The 12,230-nt window shown below is 51.9% G+C and overlaps 1 protein-coding gene across 1 annotated transcript; it reads left to right on the top strand.

Moving 5' to 3' along the window:
• The first annotated feature begins 1,250 nt into the window (after positions 1 to 1,250).
• Positions 1,251 to 5,769, top strand: LOC149369794 (uncharacterized). The gene is made up of 3 exons (XM_089578147.1): positions 1,251 to 1,703; positions 4,413 to 4,727; positions 5,176 to 5,769. Exons 2-3 carry the CDS (start codon positions 4,512 to 4,514, stop codon positions 5,656 to 5,658), a joined length of 699 nt encoding a protein of 232 aa, XP_089434273.1. The 5' UTR covers positions 1,251 to 1,703; positions 4,413 to 4,511; the 3' UTR covers positions 5,659 to 5,769.
• The last annotated feature ends 6,461 nt before the right edge of the window (positions 5,770 to 12,230 follow it).

Raw genomic sequence — 12,230 nt, 5'->3', positions numbered from 1 at the left:
GACGAAGAGCCCCCGCCAACGCTGCTTTGTTTAAGCGCTTCGTAAAAGAAAGGTAAAAAAACCGCACCGCTCGCCACTGCACTCCTACACCTCCATCCCCGCAAACACGCACCTAGATACAGACCGGCGCACAGGTGCGGTGAACCTTTTCCGACGCCAGGCGAAGAAAGACGACACTGCGCGCCGCTTATAGCGCAGCTCACCATCCTCCTCGGGCTACCGTACACCCGCCGTGTGGTCTTCGAAACGCAGCTCAGCATCGCCGAGAGCGGCTTTATGTTTCTGAGCTGTTTGGTTAGGTGCAAAAGTTCGCTCATCAAAACAATCAACGCTTCTTCGCGTGTCGAAGCGCGGTTCCGGAGTGCCACCTTTTCGCGAGATTAATTTCAATGCATCGATCGCTCCGCGTAACGACACCAAGTTTGACGAACAAAATATCAAATGAGTGGTTATTAGCCGCATTTAAAAGCAATCCTATATGCGTGCGTAACGTCACGACGCCAGGCATGTAGACTTTAACACGCAAGGCCGAACACACCGTGCCGAAAGCCCGTCCACCGCCACCGAGAAACACTCGGGTCCCTAGCAGCAACGACGCCAACGACGCCGTACGCCGTTGCTAGTGGCCCGAGTTTTTTTAGCAACAACGACAACGTTGCTAGTGGCCCGACTTTTTAAGCCTAAATTTTGACGTCACTTCCGCCACATTCTCGCCAATGCATTGGGAATACGAAGGGCCTCTCCTTAGTTTTCCTTCCTCCCTGCGGCCGCCCGGTCCTTACAGCCATGACTACAGCGAGTACGAGGAGTGATTACAGATGATGATGAGGGAAGGGGGGGACGAGGTGCGTTCAGCTGTCTCCTCTTGTTGAGGGAATCACCGCCGCTGCGCCTCGCTGGGGGAATGGGATTAAAAGAATAGTGATAGAAAGGGTGAAGGAGGCAAATGAGGCAGGGCCATGGGCAAGACAAGGCACGAGACAGGTGAACAGGGGTCTCAAGTAAGGAGAGCGAGGCATTCGCCATCCGTAAACGAGATCGGCCAGAGCCGGTAGTCGCCGCGGTGGGAGCGGGGTGCGTAGTCTACGAGGAGAGCGAGCGATGCGACCGACCACCGCGCGCGCCGCAGGAGAAATGAGGGGAGAGGGGACTCCGGAGAGGCGCGGCCCCTCCTTGGACAAGAGGTTGGGCCCATCCCAAGCGAGCGGAGTCGCGTGCAGTGGGGCCGCGAAAGCGGCGGCGCCGAGCCGAGAGCCTGGTGAGTTAACAGGGGGCAAGAAAGCGCGCTGGGAGGAATTTGTTCGGAAGCGTGCTCGTAAGCACGACTGCTCAAGAAATGCGAGAACGAGGTTAAATGCGCGACATATTTTGTCGCGTGGGGCTCTAGGAAAGAGGATGTCATTCAGACATGCACAAGGTAGAGCGAGACCGCGGAAGCCATCGCGGAGAGTCTGACGATGAGCATCAAGGGAGTGACAGTGACAAAGAAGGTGGGAAAGTGGCAGCCAGCGCGACTCTGTCTCCGTAGCCAGTCTGGGAGCAAGAGAGCCTTTCACCCTAACCCTTTATATCCTCGCGCCAAGCTTGCTTGGGAGATGTGGACGCCACCACTCCGACCGGCAGCCGTTCTTGAGTTTCTTCTCGCCATGTTCACGTTGACCATCGCCGTCCTGCCTGGACCCTTCTCTGAACCGCGGTGAGAGGTGCGAAAATACTTTATTTGGCACGCCTCGAACTTTACAACCGACTACCACTCGGCTCTGCTGAAGTTAACTCGATCCGAGGCTCCGACATGCGTGGGGACACCGCCGAGAGCCGTTGGTGAGCTTGATTTTTCTGCGCTCTAAAGCAATCTTGCACGTTCGCTAAATGAATGCCGGTGGCGGAGGCAGACTTCGTCATCGGCTTGTTGTTTTCCTGTTTGCTTAATTATAGTGCAAAAAAAGTTGTGGCAATTTCCTCGCTGGCGTCCCAGAACCCTCCTCGCAGCGCCGCCCGTCCTCCTCCTGTTTTTCCCCCTTCTCTTCTTTCTTTCTTTCTTTCTTTCTTTCTTTCTTTCTTTCTTTCTTTCTTTCTTTCTTTCTTTCTTTCACGGCTGTTGCGCTCTTCGGTCTATTCCTCCGGCGAGTCTGCCTCCGCGCACCGCCGCCGCGAATCTGCGCGTCTTCTGGACCGCGCCCTGGTCAGCGCGCCTCTCAATGTGCTGACGCATGAGCACGTAGGTGGTGGTGGAAACGTTTATTGCCAATGATGTAAATCGTACGGGCGCCTGGTTTGCCGCAAAAGTTTGCATGATGACGAGAATTGGTCTGGGTATCGGGCATCCATTCACGCCTTATTCATCCCTTGGTCCACTATCCGTTTGGGGTGTCCACCGTTAGCTGCAGGAATTACTTGACCTGAGCGTATTTCTACAGCTATGCGAAGGAAACCTACACAACTTTCTCAGAAGATTAAGAGTCGTAAAAAAAATTCGTCGTTGGCAAAATTAGGAACTTAAAGGACAGAATAGCATTGTCAAACGAAGTAAAACGAAACCCGAAGGTAAAGTAGGTTTCAATAAATGACCATACTATTTCGCATCCACCTAAGTGCTGTGCATGACTACCGAGGAAAGCTATTCACACTTGCAGCGAGTGTGGCTCAGCCCGAGCCAGTGGGCAGGCCCGTGGACTTTCCCTTTCATCCTTCCTACTTTTATTTATTCCCTGGCTTTGAAACATAGCATGCAAAAAAACACAATCAACAAAACACACTAAACGCTATGTACATACACATGGCACTGTAGCGGTCAGCCATCATGAATGTGGGTTCGTCAGATTAAAATTCACGCAAATTGCACAGCAACTCTAGTCTCTAGAGCCACTCCGGAGGTTCCGCAGCGGCTGTCTGGATGGCCAGAAACCAGTCCATGCTTTCGCGGAAGCAACTTCAGGCAGGTCTTGCGTCTTTATCCCAATGGTAGCGCCATATACAGTGGAGGCCTATCAGCATTATTCAGTCAAACGGGACCCCATTCTCACTGTCTACAGATAAGTACCGGATGCCATACGGGTCAAGTGGTAATTATTTCTGTAGGGTTCGCTGTAATACATCCCAAAAATAAACCCCTTCACAACAGTGTAAAAACACGTGGTCTGTTGTTTCCGGCTTTCTTTAAACCCCGAGACCGCTAGGGTAAAAAAAAATTCCTTTCCGTCTAAAAATGTTTTAACCGGTAAGGTACCAGTGTGCATCTTAAAAAAGAAGGTCTTTATTCCTGGCGGCACCTGCATTTTTTTAACCCTCTTTAAAACATCTCTGCCTGGGCCTTGTGCAAGGCCTTGTACAAGGGCACTGGGAAAACTATATTGCAGAAAGCACGGTACAGCTTCTTCCGTTTCACAATCGCGCGGAAAGGAATCTCACACTCGCAACAATTTGCCGGTAAAAGCCACTCATACTAAAGTAAACCTCAGTAGTAGAGACTACGTACTCCGGCAGCATGTGCCGCAGCCCACCTTGGCATATGGTGCGCAAAAACGGGCCTCTTGTGTCCCGAAAAAACTAAAAAAGATCGACCAGCTGCCGCAAAAACAAATGGCCCAGTCCCAGGAACATTTAATTTCAGATCACTAATTAGATCACGCTTAGGTTTATGGGGTTTTACCGCCCCAAAACGCCTCAGGCTATGAGAGAGACCGTAGTGAAGGACTGCGGAAGTTTCGACCACCCGGGGTTCTTTAACCTGCACTGACATCGTACAGCACACGGGCCTCTAGAGTTTCGGCTCCATCGAAATTCGACCGCCGCAACCGTGATCGAACACGCGTTTTTTGGGTCAGCAGCAGAGTGCCATAACCGCTGAGCCACCGTGGCGAATGTCACTAATTAGCATTATTACACGTCATAATCCATATTAATTGTTTACTCTACTCTAGTCACCAATTAGAGCGAACAATTAATGTGGATGATCTGTGATAAAGCAATATATCATGGTAACAAGCGTGTCGACGACTGGAAAAAAAGGTGTACCATGGGACCAAAAGGGACTGTAGTGATTGCTCTAAGGCTATTGCATCATGCTCTTAAGGTGAAGTTAAGTCTTCCACATTTTCTGTTGCACACCACTGGGGAAGGAATCACTGGGAACAGGAAACACACCACTGGGGAAGGAATCACTGGGAACAGGAAACCAATAAGAATGCGCTTCTGCGAATGCAGCTATACTCACAGTAATGAACGAAAAGTGGCCATTGTCTTTTTGAGCGCAATTCAGAACGTGACTGTTAGGTGGCATTCTGTCAGGGCCCTGCAGGTGGTGCACAGTGAACATATCTTCAATAAACACCACCCATCAGACAATAATGCCATAAGTATGGTTACCCCTGCTCTGAAAGGAAAACTTATTTCATCGTTACTCTATTCCACAGGCTATGGTCTTCCAGCTCATCACCCAGCTCTGCATAGATGAATTTGGGGCAGGATTCCCAGTCGCCTTTTGTGTTACAAACTAAGTAGACCAAAAGGCGATGAAGTTCTTCTTCACCTCCATCAAGAAGAGCATCGGAACATTAAGAGCTCGTGTATTCATGAGCGATGATGCACCATCCTTCTACAACGCCTGGAGAGCCGTCATGGGCGACGCAGAACAACGCCTGCTATGTGCTTGGAACATTGATAAGAATTGGAGAGAGGCAATCAAAAAGCACATCAAAGGAAGTGAAGTCCAAGCATTCACTTATAAGGTATGACTACCAAATGAGCAAAATCAGACTAAAAGGAGCACGAGTGCCAAATGCAAACATTAGAAAATCTGACAGAATTGATTAATAGCAGCGTCAACTTAAATATGAAACAAGAACATTATGTTTAGAGAGAAGGCCTGCAGCTGGCAATATATGAGCCAGCAATGACATTATAAAAATGGGCAGCAGCCAGTGACATGTGCCCCAGCTAAGGAAACCCTGAAACATGAAAATTACATAATATATGCTGATATATGTTGATATTGGTATATGTTGAAGGGCTCTTCAATGAGGTGAGACACCCTATTCAAATTACACTGCACTTGTACAGTCTCTTGACATCTAGTCTAGCCCATACATAGTACCAAGAGCTCCTGTGCAGCTTGAAAACCCACATGAAGGAGATCATTAATTTGCTTTCCCTTTTCCTTGCATGCACATTTTCCAGGCACTACGAACAGTCATGGAAGCGCAAACAAAGGAAGAGTTTCAAAGGCTCACGGATGCTTTCATGATGTACGAGCAAGAAGAAGACACGGCCAATGGCCTAGGAAGCTTCAAAGAATACTTCAGGGCCCATTACGGACAGCGTCCACAAGTCTGGGCAGCATGCTTCCGGACAGCAGCCGGAATCAACACCAACATGACGCTCGAGGCTCTCCACAGGGTCCTCAAATATGTCTACATTGAGGGAAAGACAAACAAGAGAATTGACAAATTGGTTTCCATTCTGTTCAACCTGAGCAGAGACAAAATTTTCGACCCCCTCATGAAATTTGCATGCAGTAAGGACAGTCAGTTTCCAAAGGAGACACGAGAGCGGCACAAAATTGGCCAATCAATTCCTTCCATTAAACGTGACAAGGGCCAGTATCAAGGAGTGGCTGGTATAATCGCAGACAACCTCGAACACGAGCTATGTGGTCACTGAAATCCGAAGCGGGACCTGCAAGCAGTGGTGTGCATTCGCATGCCCGACATGCCACGTCTGTGTTCACCATGTCACATGCTCGAGCACAGACAATACCATGCGAAGAAACCTCTGCAAACTGAAATCCGAAACGGGACCTGCAAGGAGCAGTGTGCATTCGCATGCCCGACATGCCACGTCTGTGTTCACCATGTGACATGCTCGCGCACAAACAATACCATGCGAAGAAACCTCTGCAAGCACATCGACGCCGTATTTAAAGTAGGTGAAGAAGAGGGCCGCAGGAACACACCGTCACCAACTGAGGCATGCCAAGACAGTAAAAAAAACTCTGTAGTAGGCAAGAAAACCAAACCTTCCAAAAATCATCCCTAAACTATTGCCACATGTAGAATGAACAACATTATTTCTGTAGCATATATAATATGAATATTTCAGCCATTTAAGCTAGCCCCCAAAGCAAATCGTTTTCCCAGGAAAACTTGTTGCCTCATTTTATGCTGGTACGAAACAAATCCGTGTTGTAAAAAGACTAAAACTATACAAGAGAATAATCACTACAATATAAATGCAAGCGGACGGTAGTTAAAGTGTCATAAGTTCAGACAACATGATATGCTACCACAGCAGCCAACTTCTTTCTTGCTCTCTATGTACTAGCTGGTAGATGGCAGGTCGCAATGGCAGTCCGGATTAGAGGTCACAAAATTGCCCATGCCAAGGGGCAAGCGATGAGAAGGACTATTTCAAGAATTCTGGTCCGTCAGTTAGCGGGATATTTGGGGCCGTATGAATCAACTAACTTGAGCGGACCTACTAAAGTTTTACTAGTCTGATACAACTCAGAACAAAGCACCAAATGCCTTCAGAAGAGGAACTCCAACCAATGCCGCCGATGTTAGCATGACAGGGTGACAAATGAAAGGAAATTAACCATGGCTAAATTGGATTAACCTCAGCTTCATGAAAATAAGGTAATGACATTTGCTAGGCAGCATCCTTTGAGGGGCATCAGCCGCTTCATTCATCCGTTTTACCATACCAACAAAAGTTATGGACACATGGGAAGCACCTGGCAGACACGAAAATTGAAGCAACCATTAAAGGCATACCTACTTTAAAAACGGTAAACAAGAAAAGAGTGCTTAAAAATGTGCGAAAAGTAAATTTGTTATGGTATCCTTAATTATCTCATGCTCCAGCTCCTGTTGAGACAATAATCACATTCCAATGTCGTCTTCTTGCTTTACCTCATCAGCACCCAATTGCACAAGGAGCAGAGGACAGCCTGATGGCATCACTAAGATCCCTTGGCTCAGTGAAGGTAAAAGCTACAATAAACAGCCCAGCACGCTGCCTGCAGCTGTTGGGCACCATACGTGGACAACTGGAAAAGGTGCTACCGGATGAAGCAGTCATCACTAGGTTTGAGCAGCACCGGCATCTCACCACCACCATTTGCACCAATGTAAGGAGGTAGGTAAACCATTTTACCATTAACCTGTATGGCTTGTGACTTGTGCACATTGTTTAGCTCATCTGTGGGTTTGGTGTAGTAGTAGTAGTAGAAGACGTTTATTCGGCCAGAATTTACAGGCCGAGCATGTCGACCGCCTGGGCGACCAGAAGTCGCTGTTCTTCCTCCCCTTCAGCGCCAAGCCAGTCGAGCCAGGTGGTGATGGATAAAGAAGGTGGGGGGTAGGAACCCAATGGGCAAGGTCCGCATAGATGCAGGGGCAGTTGGGACAGGAAGGGTCCGATCGATAGCGAAAGAGGCGAGACGGGGTGATGACTGCATTCATTTGAACGTGCCGAAGAAGGCGAGCCTCCGGCACTGTGAGTGATGGATGAGGGGGAGGGTAAAGGCGTTTGTGGAGGCGGAGCTCGAGGTAGACCTCTTTTATGGTGCGGCGAAGGGTGAGTCTCCCACCGTGCTCCGAGGGCTTGGGCCAGGGGATCAACGGTGCCCGGAAAAGTGTGTCACGGGCGAGCTGATGAGCCAGCTCATTGCCGTCAATCCCTGAATGCCCAGGGACCCAGCGGAGGAAAACGATGGAAGGCTGCAATGCGGAGACCGCTCGTTCGACCTCCTGTTGAAGAGAAGGGGTTAGGGTGCGTTCCTGTATGTGGTGTATAGCGGCTTGTGAGTCTGAATAGACTGTGTACTCTTGAAGAGGGGGAGGGAAAATGACTGGAGGGCATGCGCAATGGCGAGGACCTCGAGGGACAATGCATCCGGAGGGCGTAGAAACGGCCCGCTGGTGCGAGTTTCAGGAGCGGGGAGGTGGGGGTGGTACAGGGCGTAGCCGCAGGAACCTCGAGGAGCCACGAAGGAGGCATCCGTGTAAGCTACACCCTGGGTATCAAAGAGAGGGGAATGGTGCTGTACGGCCGCATGACGACGGCCGGCGTGCAGAACGGGGGACATGTTGGACGGAAGGGGGAGTATCCGAAGATTGGGAGCCGGGGTGGGAATAGGAGAGGTAAACGGGGCGCAAGGAATGGGCGAGATACCCGCTTGAGTCAGTAACCACTGACCCTGACGGGTAAGGGAAAGCCGGGCAATCTGCGAGTCATGATGGAGAGAGAGCAGAGAACGGAGAGGATGAAAGAGGCCTGTTGCAAAAGATCTTTGCAGTAGAGGTAGTGATAGGGAGGTTGAGAGCTGCCTTGTAGAGGCCCACAAGGGCAGTCTCAAGAGCGTTAAGTTGAGTCTGATTGAAGGAAACCTAGGGTGCAAAGTACAAGACCTTGTTGAGGGCCAGCGCGTGGGCAACTCGGCACGCATGAGCCTCGTGGAGACCTGAGCGCCGAGTGACCACGCGCCGCAGGAGGTGAGTTACGGAGTGGCAAGTGGTGACAGCACGGTGGAGGGCTTGCACGTTCTTGGCTGCATGCAAAGGAAAGCCAAGAACTTTGCACTGCGTGACGACAGGAATGGGAGAGCCAGAAAGGTGGAGAGAGACGAAGTGGTTGTGTGAGCGCTGGTATGAGGAATGATTGAGGAGAAGGAGCTCGGCTTTTTCAGGAGCAGGAGAGAGGCCAGCAGTGGTGAGAAAGGAGTCGATGAGATCTAGGCCACGTTGCAGGGTGTCCTGTACTTGACCGGGAGAGCCAGACGAACACCAGAGAGTGATGTCATCGGCGTAAAATATATGATGCAGGTCGGGAATTTCAGCTAGCTGGGAGGCGAGAGGGGCCATAGCAAGATTGAAAAGGGTAGGAGAGAAAACAGCACCTTGAGGAGTGCCTTGGGTGAGGTTGTGGGGGTCGGACAGATAGGTGTCGACTCGAAAGCGAGCGACACGTTTAGAGAGGAATGAGCGGATATAACAGTACATGCGGGAGCCGCAGTCTAGGGAGGCGAGTTGGGAAAGGTCGACGGTCGACGAGTCGACGGTCACAAGTGCGTGAATTTGAGTGGGGGCAGGTGACAGAAACGTGTGCTGGAGAACCAGAAACATGTCCTGTGCACAGACGTGGCGTCGGAAGCCGATGAGAGAATGAGGGAAGAACTCCCTCGTCTCGAGAAAATTGGAGAGGCGAGTCAGGGCCATTCGCTCAAGAGTCTTACCAACACATGATGTCAGGGAGATTGGGCGGAGGTTAGAGAGAGAGGGAGGCTTGCCCGGCTTTGGAATCATAGAAATGAGGGAGGAGGTCCAGGAGCTGGGCAGGCAGCCGCTGTCCCATGCATCATTGTAGGTTTTAAGGAGGAATTCTTTGGCGCAGTCAGGAAGGTTGCGAAGTGTGGTGTATCTAATGGCATCCTCACCGGGAGCCGAGCGTGTAGCATTAGCAGCCAGAGCCGATTCGAGCTCCCGGAGAGGGAAGGATTGGTCCAGATCGGGGTTAGGTCCACCGCAGTACACCGGGTAGGAGGGTGCCAGAGGGGGCAGGAGATAGAGAGAGGCGAGCTGATCAAAAACATCGGAGGGAGTTCCTTGAGTGAGGGCTTTAGCTAGAGTGGGAGCAAGGGCAGGCTTAGTGCCAAGGAGGCATTTGAAGATGGACCATGTGGATCGCGAGTGCAATGCAGAGTCAAGACGGTCACAAAGAGCACTCGAGTGCTCTTTGTGAGAGTGCTCGAGTGAGGCGCAGTGGGCGACGATCTCGGCCCGCAGAGCAGTGATCCGGGAAGAAAGTTGGGCATTGTGGGGTTGGCAGCGGAAGGAGCGTTGAAGACGTTTACAGCGACGCCATAAACGGAGTAGGTGAGGATCTGGGTCTGGGACTGGGTGACAAGAGCGAACACGACGGCTACTGGAGGTGAGCGCTGCAGTGATGCGCGACGTCCAGTCGTCGTAGGATTGAAAGGAGTCAGAGGCGAGATTAGCGCGGAAGGCGTGCCAGTCAGTATCAGTAACCGGATGACATCGAGGGATGTGGGAAAGAGAGGTGCAAATGTGGACAAGATAGTGGTCACTGAGAAGAGTTTCGGCTGTCACTTGCCAGTGAAATGAAAGTGAACCCCGAGAGAAAGAGAGATCGGGTGTCGTGGGGCGCTGTGAGGCAGTGCCCGCTCGAGTAGGGGAGCCAGGAGTATTGAGAAGGGTGAGGTGGCGTTCCTGGGCCAGACAGTGGAGGAGGCGGCCGGGTTTGAGGGTAGCCCCAGAGTGTGTGAGGGGCATTAAAGTCACCACCAAAGAGGAGATGGGAGTTAGAAGGAAGAGAGTGAAGGAACTTGCCCAGGGCGGAAAATAAAGAGGAGGTGACAGGGGGGTTGTAGAGAGACAAAAGGGCGAATGAGACGCGGGAAGAAGGGTGGTAATAGACCACACTAACTAAATATTTAAGAAGGACGGAGGGGATATCAAGTGGCTCCACGAGCACGTCGCTACGTACATAAATAGACGCAAGTGGTGTGGCCGTAGTGGCATGGTAGGCGCGGTAGCCTGGGACAGTGCGGGCCGTCCGGGTCTCCTGGAGAAGGAGAAAATGGGGCAGGGAGGGGCGGGTGAGTAGATACTGGTGGAGGGGGGCCTTATTATGGCACAGATTTCGGCAGTTCCACTGCACAATCTTGAGGTCCTCGCCAAAAGCCATTACGATAGTGTAGAGGTAGAACTTCGTGAGGATACGCGTTCCTTCTTTCTGGCCGGGGCCAGTGATTCATGCAGGGATTGGAGCGTAGAAGTGAAGGATTCTAATTGTTTGGATTGTGCTTGGAGGGTGGTAAGAATTTGCAGAACCGATGTCTCTAGCTGAACCAAGCGAGTGTGGTGTGCCTGTGTGGTGGTTTCGAGAAGATCAGCCAAAGGGGCGACCTGGGCGGTGGAGGAGGGAGTGGTGAGTGTGACAAGGTGCTCATTTAGCTTGGTAAGCTGGGAGGTAAGAGAGGAGGTGGTTGTCTGGAGGGTTTGGGTCAAGGCGTGGATCTGTTGTTGTAGGTCGTGAGAAATGCGCTGTTGCTCTCGCTGCTGGCGTTCCAGCATAGCGAGCCGGAGGTCGAAGGAGCGGCTCTCGTCAGTCAGGGATGGAGAGGGTGGTGCAGTGGAAGAGACGCTGGAAAGGGACGCTGGAACCGAGGATGCTTTAACTTTGGCGGCGTAGGAGCCTGGTGGTGACGTGACCGGAGCTGACGGAGGTTCATGATTATAGGAGGAGGAGGGGTCGGGTTGCGTGGCCCGGCGCAAAGCTAGGCGTCGTAGGTACGCAGCTTTGGCACACTCGCGTTGTTTATCGAGGAGGGAGGGGCAAGTGGGGTCGAGGGAGGGGTTGGTGTTTGCCTGGCAATGAACGCACCAGGGCTGGGCGCATACATGAGCGGAAGGGTCGGCGGATAGAGGAGCAGCACAGCGACGGCACTTTGCCGGAACGCTGTGCTGTGGACACTGGTGGGCGCGGTGTCCAAGAGCGAGACAACGGGTGCAGGTGGGAGGCTTAGGCTTATGGGGACGGCACCGGAAGGCAACGCGTTTGAAATACACAAAGTGGGGGATTACGGTTCCAGCGAAAGTTATGAGCACCGATTGAGTGGTGCCCATCATACGAGCAGCAAGAATATCCGTTTTGAATGATTCGATATCATGCATGAGGTCATCAGGGGTGAAGTGGCCACCGACGTTATGGATGACGCCGAGGCATGAGATGGGAGGATTAGGGGCATATGTTTTAATGGTGATAGGCTTACCGTGAAGCTGAAGATGCGTGATAGAAAGCAGGAGGTGGGCGGTGAGAGGGGAATGAGTTTTTAAAAAGACGAGGCTTTGGGCTCGCTTGGCCTGAAGGGTAATCTCCGCACTGCTCTCGGAGGACAGTTGTGCAGCGGAGACGACTGCGGCGAGCACGTCGTAAAGCGGTATCTTGGGGTTGAGGGTGCCAGGGGGAAGCTAGATGGCAACTGATGAGCTCGGTGCGGGGCCGGGTGGCGGAGGCAGGCTTACGGCAGGCACCGATGGTGGTCCAGCCGACCTCAGGGGCCGGAATGAGATGGCCGTCGACCGGAGACGCCGTAAGGTCCATGTCTGCTGTGTCGTCAGCCTGAGCCGCAATCTGCGACGCAGGTACCAAGGTGCTGGACTTGCTGTCAGCGGGAAGTGTGGTCCGAGTAGGTGCGGCGGCACTGGCGG

Source organism: Amblyomma mixtum, chromosome 1 (assembly GCF_055824585.1).
Source record: "Amblyomma mixtum isolate Tamu chromosome 1, ASM5582458v1, whole genome shotgun sequence".
Lineage (NCBI taxonomy): Eukaryota > Metazoa > Arthropoda > Arachnida > Ixodida > Ixodidae > Amblyomma > Amblyomma mixtum.
Note: the sequence above shows the minus strand (reverse complement) of the source record. Positions and strands in the feature narration are given on the sequence as shown.

Bases quoted from the DNA above. Each gene is read 5' to 3' on its own strand.
- LOC149369794 (XM_089578147.1), top strand. From the start codon at position 4,512: ATGAAGTTCTTCTTCACCTCCATCAAGAAGAGCATCGGAACATTAAGA. The intron at 4,728-5,175 runs GTATGACTACCA...CACATTTTCCAG, and splicing joins TCCAAGCATTCACTTATAAG to GCACTACGAACAGTCATGGA.